Here is a 10,039-nt window from a genome sequence, read left to right as displayed (position 1 = left end):
CCGCAACACGCAAATGTATGAACAAACCACTTACCTAGCCAAACTAAACTAAACATCCTGATACACAAAGAGTGTGTGTTTCCCATTATTATATCGTAATCAAGAAGTACAATATAAATTCATACAGAAAAGGTACATCTATTTATCTGAACAGTAGGCTATATTTAATTTGACGATTCGTTAAAGTGCCCCAGAGAAGACGCTTTCGCTCATTGTCTGCGCTGCTTAGGTTGGCATAAAGCTTTTCACCGCCCTTTTAACCCCGGTGGTGGTTTTGAAATATTGGTGTGGAAAATGAGACCCCAGCGATTTCCGGACCTTTTGACACAGCGAAATGTCAGGTGCGTCGTGTTTCAGTAACGGCGTGTGTGCACATCAGCTATTTCCTGGAAATCTTAACTATAAAAGTGTTTTGCAACACTACGTGGGCGTGAACACAGCGCAGCCCACCGAATGAAGTTGCCTATCCCAACCCAACCCTCGCACACTGAAGGTAGGCTACTGTCGTCAGGTCCTCTGTTTGCTCACCAGCGGTCTCAAGACACAGCAAGATGCGGCCCATCGCATTATTTCCAGTTGGCCAAGTGGCTTTTAATAAATGATTGGCCCAGATGCACAGAAAACGTTAATTCAACTGTAACAGGGTATATAATGGACCAGAGCATTATGTACTCTATGAGAGTTGATGTAACACTGAATATTTTACAGTGTACAATAGCCTAATAGTCCCGCATCTCGACGGTAAAGTAGAAATGTGTAAACCGATGTGCTGTGACTGAATTCTGTACTGTTCCCGGCGCAATCTCACACTGGAAGTATCTCTTCGAGACATTTGTTCATTTTACATGTGTTTCCCGGAACATGTTGCTACTAAGTGCATATTAGCCTAATACAATTAGCTACCTAATTCTGCAGTGCCATGAAAAAGTATTTGATTCCTGATTTCCCAATTGCATATTTGTTACGCTAAATGGTTTTCAGATCTCTGTAACAAAAAGTAATACTAGACAAGGCGAACCTGAGCAAACACAAAAGCCATTTTTAAATGATTCACCGAGCACTTTGTTAGGAACATTTTTACTTTATTACACCCACTTATTCATGCTATTATATAATCAGCCAATTGTGTGGCAGCAGTGCAATGCATGAAATCATGTAGATACGGATCAGGAGCTTCGGTTAATGTTCACATCAACCATCAGAATGGGGAAAAATGTGATCTAAGTGACTTTGACCGTGGAATGATTGTTGGTAGCAGACAGGGTGGTTTGAGTATCTCAGAAACTGCTGATCTCCTGGGATTTTCACGCACACTAGTCTCTAGAGTTGATAGATAGAAGAATGATAGAAAATGATAGAAAAAAGGCAGTTCTGCAGACAGCTACGCCTTGTTAATGTTAACGTCAGAGGGGAATGGCCTGACTGGTCAAAGCTGACAGGAAGGTGACAGTAACGCAAATAACCATACATTACGACAGTGGTATGCAGAAGAACATCTCTGAACACACAACGCATCAGAACTCCAAGTGGATAGGCTACAGCAGTAGAAGTCTAAAAAACAAGTCTAATAAATACCTAATAAAGTGCTCGGTGAGTGTATGTAATTAAACAAGGTATCAAATACCCCAATCACCCATGTGAAAAAGTAGGCTAATTGCCACCTTAAACTTAATAACTGGTTTGTCCATTTGCAGCCAAACGCTTCTTCTGCCTCGATCAGTCTTTCGCATCGCTGTGGATGAATTTTAGCCCACTCTTCTTTGCAGAACTGTTTTAAGTCGGACAAATTGGTAGGTCTTCGAGCATGAGCTGCTTGTTCGGGTCCTGCCACAGTTCCACCTCGTTGAGTAATAATGATGATTACTGTATTTTTCCTCAGATCACCGAACATCCTCCCAGTTTTCTTCTGTATCAAAACTATAAACAACATCGGTGTAGACCGAACACATGGGCCACCATAGCTCAAGGAAGCAAAGACAGTTAGCTAAGTTAGCAATATTTTTATTTTAACTAAGCCTAATCCTCAATTTTCCACACACAACTGTGCAGCCATGTATCGATTTAAACTACTGACTTGGATGCATAGCCTATTCACTTTTAGGCGTGTAGCTGAGCTCCAGATTCACACTTGTTTTCTCAAAATATAGCCTTTGTTTACGCACACTGAATCACATAGGTGCTCTCTGTTTCCTGTATTGTCGCTGTGGTCTGGCAAGACACTCACTATGGCCTGGATGCACAGAATGTTTTTTTTTTTTTTTTTCTGACGGAATTGTTTATTGCGGTGGCCATGGTCTAGAAGAAAGAAACACTCTGAAAATGCGCGTCACGTTACTCCTGCTCTGTTTCATTTATGCTTTGAAAGGTAAGTTTTTTTTCTCAAATATTATTTCATATATTTAAAAAACATGATTTAGTTTTTTCCCATACAAAGCAACGCCTACTTCATTTTCTAATCGGCACTGTACAGATTATTTTGCAAATGTAAAGTAGTTAAATAGTCTGCGGTTATGTGTTGCGTTGAAAAACGCCATGAAAGACTATTTCAAATTATAGACTACATGATTCAGTTTTTGCTTAAATGCTTAAAAGCAATCTAATGTTGTAATTCCATTTCCTCACTGCACAATGTCCTGTATTTTAAACTATCAAAGCACATATGATTAAATTAGTACGATAATTATGTACTTTTTAGGAGTAGATTTAACACTAAACATTTTACTAAGTTTAGTGAACTATAAATGCAGGATATTCGGCGTAGGCCACTTATTAACTTAAACATTGAGTATACATAATTGCAAAATACAGCCTTGCAAAACCCGGCATCTAGGTAGATCATTTTTAATGCTTAATAATAAATAAATAAAAGTATAGGATATTATTCAGTAGAAATAGACAGTATTTTAAACATTGATTATAGTAATATCCTGTAATGATATAACATACATTCTGTATAGCTCTAAATATGCGACACAGTCATTGCTTTTAAATAACAGCATTTTGCGATAATTCAGCACAAATGATCATTCATGTTTTCAAAGATTACAAGAATAAGCTATATACTTCAGTCCAAAATGAGGATGGGTAAGGATATGACATCTATCCTGGAAGTGTTTTAAACGTATTTATTTATTTCAGCCCAGAATACAAGGGTTATCCAGACTCCAGGGTTGCTGACAGTGGAGGATGGTGGAACCATCATCTTACAGTGCGTTTTGGACGCTGAAGGTACACGTTGCTACACCGTTGTTTGGGCGAAAACTGACTCCAGGACCAAGATGCTCATCTTCCCTAAGAATGGCGCCGATGATGGATCTGGATCCACGTGCACGTTCACCGTTGAGAACGCAACTCTGAATGACTCGGGAACATACTACTGTTCGGTGGTGCTTGGCTCGATGACATACTTCGGCAGCGGGTCAAATGTAATCGTGACACAAGGTGACGAAATAATCTTCCTTGCCTGGTGACAAAATAAAACAGCTGAGACGGGTGCGTGGGGGTTGAACCCCAATATGCACGACTCAAATGTGATAAAGTCCCGTCAGGGCTTTATTAAGGGAATGTCCAATGGGCGTCGTTGAAAACAAGCAAGGTCCATACGTGTAATCCAGCCAAAACCAAAGTACAGTACCGAGGGAGAAGGCAGCCTCGTAATCGGTACACCATACAATAAGTCCTGTAACCAGGAAAGCTGTCAGCGGGGCAGTAGTACAGACGGACGGTAGGCAGGCTCGGGGTCGAAGGCGGTGCAAGGGGCTAGATGTGTTTGCGAACTGTGACATGAATAAACTATATAACGTGACATGACAAGACTAGAAAATACATCGTAACAAGAACTAAACAAGAAACGTAACAAGAAATAAAACATAAAAACGTGGCGAGACGAGACATACATAATACGTGACATGACAATAAAATAACTAACACAATAACTAAACGTGAAACATGACATGAAACGATGGGGTACAAATGCTTACCATTTGGAGTATTGTGTCCAAGGTTTTGAAATTGGGCACAAACTTGTGAGATTAGGATCGAAGTGATTGTAAAAACTGTAATATGTTAACTGTAACTGTAAGATATGTCCATTGAGTCCATTTTTTGTAAAAGCAATGAAAAAATAATTCAGTGTTGGTGCTGTTGTGCTGCGTGAAAAGTTCCGAAAAAGTAAACTTAAACAAAAACAAAAAAAAAACTGTAAAACAAACCTTATGTTCTAATTTGATGTTGTTCAATGATTCCACTCTCTTCTATTGTTTCCACTATTCCCTTTATTTATCAAGTATTTTTTATAGCAATTAAAGGATTGTACAAACGTCAGTGAAGCTATAGGTATCATGCACATTCCTAATGTATTTCACGATAAATTAGTTACTTGAACCAATGAGTGTGGAAGTGCAAGATTTCTTTAAAGATGAATGCACAATGCAAGGTTTTGAACAGGCGGACAGGCTCTGTATAAGTGCTAACCGTTTTGAGTGTTGTCTAAGGTTTTGAAGATTTAGCACAAACTTGTGAGATTAGCGCCAAAGTGATTGTATAAATTGTAATAACCTGGTTGAGCACATGATCTGTACACCGGCCGTTCAGTTATACTGTAACCGTGTGCTTCTCTGTTTGACGACTTTTCGCCACAGCAAATAGAACCGAGCCCCCTCCAGTCGACATTCTCTGGCCGCGTAGCGCCCAACCCCGCATCCCTCTCCTGTGTGTGGTCTCCGGAGTCGTCCCGTCTGAAGTCCGCGTGTTCTGGGTCATAGACGGGGAAGAGGACAGCGGGTTTACCGAGTCGTTTTGGACAAAAGACGGCGGGGAGGTGGTAGAGTCCGCCCAAAACCGGGTTCTGGTTCCTGCGGAGGAATGGGAGAGAGGAGTCGTCTGCACGTGCGTAGTGGAGTATGCTGGGAAGAACTTTTCAAAAAGCGTCCAAAATGAAGGTAAATCAGATTTTCCTAACATCGGCGCTGTTGCTTCATGTGCTGCGCAGGGTATCACTCCTGTTTTTGTTAAATAGGGCAGAGATCTGAACCTGTCATCACACCTGCTTATAGGTATTTGATCATGATTTAGTGATTAGTTATACAAAAGAACACGGACCTTCTTGAACTATGTCATGTCTAGATTTGTTCACCACTTCGAAGGTCTCTTGGTGAACACTTATGGCCTTTTTTATAGTCAGCCAAACTGTACAAATTTTTCTTCCATTACACAGTCAATATCGTATATGTAAATACTTAAAATTAATATACATATATTTTATATATTAAGGACAGATAAAATGGATGACTAACATTAAATCAAATATAATAATATGTATTGATTCGGGATTAGAGAATAGACAGGTAATTTTTCACAATCAGTAAGTAATACGCATAACTCCACACACTCCAAAGAGAGAAGCGCGCGCTGGAGCCGGTGGTTTGTGTGACCCATACTGGCCACTTCCCAATTGCTGAAACATTTCACAGTAAAGTGGCAGCGCCACTCTCTCCAGGTTAAATCGAGACATACGTTTTTTTTTTGTATAAATGCAAATATATATTTGAGGAAACAAAACATGCTCTAACATGCTCTATAATGTGATGAAATGTCAGTATTATCTGTATTGTCCGTTTAACCCTTGTGGAGTCTTAACAATAATTGAGAATGTCAGTTCAAAACAATAAATATCAATACTGGACAACATGAAAAACAGTGTCTCATTATAATTTTTTTGCAGATTAGCATACAGTCTAAACGCCCCCCATGTCGATTCATATGAATGGAACCATTTAACTAATTTGTTTAAGGTGTTCATATTCAATGAACGATGTGTATTAATACTTGTATTTGCATTTTTGTATTAGAACAGACACCTCTCCAAGAATCCACAATCCACAATTAAAAACAAACAAACGTAGTATTCACGTTCCAAGTAACGTTAAGTTAATATCGGAGTCGGACTCCCTTGGATCTCAGTTGAACTGGACAAAGTCCTTTGGAAAAATATTACACCGCAATATATTTGTAGAAAATAAGAATATTATCAAGGTCAGGAAGTTATTGTGACACTTCGCATTACATTACATTATTGGCATTTGGCAGACGCTCTTATCCAGAGCGACGTACAACAAAGTGCATACCCATAACCAGGGATAAGTTCGCTGAAAGACCCTAGAGGGAAGTACAATTTCAACTGCTACCTGTACAACAAAGATAAGGACGAGGGCCTTTTTTTTATTTTATTTTTATTTTTTTATTTTTTTTGAGAACAAACAAACAAACAGAGCAAAAGTGACCAAAGTTAACTATCCAAACACTGCTTACCTAGCCAACTAAAAATACCGATACACAAAGCAAGTCACAGAGACAACAATTAAGGTTCACAGGGAGGTAGGGAGGGATGGGGAGAGGTGCTGCTTGAAGAGGTGCGTCTTCAGCTTGCGCTTGAAGGTGGGGAGAGATTCTACAGTTCTTCGCAATATATGGACACGTAAGACTACATACGAATCACTGCTACTCATATTTAAATATGGGGCTATTTATTTAAATATAGGGACGCAATGGCACGAACTAACACGGGGCATGTTGAAGCATGGGGATTTTGCATAGATGCATTTGAGCAAGAGTTACGTGTCTCTTTTCACTATGCCTGGTCACTTTTCACTATAGACTAGTCTATTATAGCAACGTGCTTGAGTGACGGGATGATTTTAAAACGTCATCAAGCAGGCCTATCTTTTGTTCACCAGTGCTTTTCAAATAATTCATGACGTGTGAACGTCACAGACATTTAACACAATCACTGTTTTGTGGGTTAAAAGACAGCTCGCACAGGTGAGGCACAGGTGAACTTTTGAAGTCTGTGTTACAGGGAGCCCTGACGGATGCGCGGTGCTCCTCTACGGAATTATCGCTGTAGCGGCCCTCACCGTCATCGTGGCGATCTGGTTCTGTGTCTTCTTACATCGCGGTAACTAAAGACACCTGGATTTACCTACTTAATTGCCATAACTGCTGTAAACCGTTGCTAGGTTGACACACACATTTTATCATACGGTTTACGTTTGGCTCTTTTTCAAGAGACACTTTACGTTTTTAATTTAGCAAGTGCTTAATTGGCCAATGTGTCTTGTAAATGAAAAGGCAAAAACAGTTGTGATTTCCACTGTATATTCCTTAACTGGGGTTTTCTATTGATCTTTCAGGGCGCTCTGTGAGAGGCGATGGAGGCGAACGGTTCGTATTCAGTTCTTGACCTTGATTTTTGTGTGGAACTAGCCACGCAGATAAAAATGTAATTGCGCATTTTACCCTTTCCCGACTTCAGGGAACAGAGAAGAACTACAGACTTGGAACACAGACACCGTTCTGGTGAGTGCAGTTGATGTATGCTGTTTAGGCTATAATACAATTATTGCAATATATACAATATATACCATGCTGTTTTTGCACAACGTTCCAAAAGTCTAGACTCAATGTAAAACGGCTCTGGTGGAGTGCTTTTAATTCGACTAGAGTAGCCCAAGGTGTGTTCCTTATTGAACTCTGCACAATTGGAGCTGATCGGTCAACACTCAGTGACGTTATTTTCTGTGAATGGTACGCAACTGTATAAATAATATCACGTTAGAATGTGCAGAATCGCGAACTGACGGTCGTAAAGTCTTGTATATTAGCGCGTCTGAAGCTGAAGAGAGCAGGCAAAATGCCGTCTAGCCCTTCACCTTCAAGAAAAAAATACGATGTACTGGAAGGAAGCATCTTTTCATTTTTAGACTTCTGTCCACGAACTGTTTCTCTCTCTCGTGTAGCTAATGCGTCTCTTGACATCTAATTTTCGAAAAGAACGATGAACAACTGAACTTCAATATTTAAATTCACAGGGAGACAAGAAAGGGGGTCGGCGATTGACCCGACTATTTCGGTATGTATATCGTTACATTACTGCCAAAGCTTAACGATACGGTCTCATTGCTAACCGCACTCATATGCAGTCTGCTGGTTTGAGAACTGGACTTGACAAAGTTGAGGGTCACTGAATTTGAAGAAAAATTGGGAATGCCTACCTTAACGTCCTACGAGGTATCTTTCTCCTGATCGAATATTTACTATCCGATTCTAACATTACGTTTTTATTATTATCATTTCTACAGGAGGTGCAGTACGCCAGTTTGGAAGAAGCAAGTTTAGCAAGACGAATGTAAAGGCCTACTGTTTTGCACTGAAAAATTAATTGTTGGGGTCAGATGCTCATGGTTGCAAAATGCCGATAGCCTCCTCGCTGCCATCCGAATTGTGCGGTCTTACAATCTCACCTCGTGATTTTAAAACCCCTCATGTTTTACACTCTAATGTTGTTGCTAATGGCGCCATATTTAATACTTACTTAAAATGCAACAAAATAATATGTAACTGCGTGTATGAATGTGGTTTCTACAATTTGTGCAATTTTTGTAATCGTGTTCTGTGATACAGTTTGCCTGAAATGTTACCGACAGGTGTTCATTACTGTATAATATATATCACTAGGCTAGTTCAGCAGCCAGGTATGAATATGACACATATCGAGGTCAGATAACACACTTGAAACCACGAGGTATGGCATTCATTCAAAAGCTTCATTTAAAAAATAATTAAAATATTTGCTATCGTATTCAGATATTTCAGCCACCTCTCGGTTTTATTTAGTTAACACTGACAGTAAAAAAAATAGGCAATTGCTCCCTCTAGTGGGAGTATGCACAATAGTCTCCACATTCAACGTGAATGTCAGTCGACTCGCTTCACGACATTGCAGCAAGACAATGATCCAGAACACAACAGCAATTCCACATCTCAGCAATTCCAAGTTTTGGAGTGGCCTGACACGAACCCAATAGAAATGCTGTGGCAGGACCTGCAATGGGCAGTTTGTGCTCGAAAACCAATCAATTTTTCTGACTGAAAAAAATAAGAGTTGGCTAAAATCCAACCACAGGGCTTAGAAGGTGTGATATAAAATTATAGGTGCATGGTGGCAGTTCTTGCTGCTAAATGTGCTGCAACCAGTTTAAGGGGGCAATTACTTTCATTAAATAAACAAACTAAAAACCTTAAAAATGTGTCTTGTGTTTACTCAGGTTCTCATATGTTTAATATTACATTTTGTCTAAAGATCTGAAACCATTCAGTTTGGCAAATATGCAACAGAGGAAATCCGTAAGAGGGGCGAATACTTTTTTCAGGGCACTGTAAGATGACGGATGACTGACAGGTTAACTCTTTCCCAAGTGTTCCCTTTCGCATGGATTGTTCACACAGAAAAGAGCAGTGTGTGTCTAGTCTTGGGTCCAGCCTTATGCGTGGCGATTGGATTTGGAGTACGGAGGCACAGACCACCGTGAAGACCAGAAGACTGACTACACACAACTGGATGCATCAAGTACAGCGGTTTGGAGAGCTGTGAAAAAGAAAAAAAATCACTGGCAGACTAAGAATAAGACTTTGCTAAAAAAAATAATAATAATCACGACTGGCGGCGGTAAAACACATTTGCAGCACATTTGCAACGTACTTATGGCATGCAGAACTGAGTGGCGTAGAGGATAGCTGGCAGCAACTGATGCGATGGACAGTACCATAACCATAACGAAATCATCAAATCATTAAATTGTGCGCTTTAACTTGTGGAAGAACCTATGCACTTGTATGTCGCTTTGGATTAAAAGCGTATGCCAAATGACAAAAATGTCATGTAAATGTTGTGTGTGTGTGTGTGTGTGTCTGTCTGTCTGTCTGTCTATCTACAATGACCAAGACCGACAATGTGTTCTTATACAGAAAATGTGCATGCAGGCATTGTTGTCTAAACACAACATCCGATAAAGGTAATTTGTTAAAGTTGTGTAATGTCAGAGAAGAGTCTTTGTCAATTTCAGAACTGCTCAGCCTGGCATTGCATTACATTACAGGCATTTAGGCAGACGCTCTCATCCAGAGACGTACGAGGAAGTGGCATTGACCTTTCAGGGGCCTTTTAGGCCTACCTCCCAGGTGCCGTTTTGAAATCTTGGCG

General features: G+C 40.0%; 1 protein-coding gene across 1 annotated transcript; it reads left to right on the top strand.

The window, feature by feature from the left end:
• The first annotated feature begins 453 nt into the window (after nt 1–453).
• On the top strand, nt 454–9,445 carry LOC133136237 (immunoglobulin kappa light chain-like). The gene is made up of 9 exons (XM_061253544.1): nt 454–493; nt 2,300–2,365; nt 3,139–3,441; nt 4,641–4,940; nt 6,857–6,955; nt 7,191–7,221; nt 7,313–7,356; nt 7,869–7,909; nt 8,139–9,445. The coding sequence occupies exons 1-9, from the start codon at nt 454–456 to the stop codon at nt 8,187–8,189; spliced, it is 975 nt and encodes a 324-aa protein (XP_061109528.1). The 3' UTR covers nt 8,190–9,445.
• The last annotated feature ends 594 nt before the right edge of the window (nt 9,446–10,039 follow it).

This window comes from Conger conger, chromosome 9 (genome assembly GCF_963514075.1).
Source record: "Conger conger chromosome 9, fConCon1.1, whole genome shotgun sequence".
Taxonomy (NCBI): Eukaryota; Metazoa; Chordata; class Actinopteri; order Anguilliformes; family Congridae; genus Conger; species Conger conger.
This window is presented reverse-complemented; position numbering and strand designations above follow the sequence as displayed.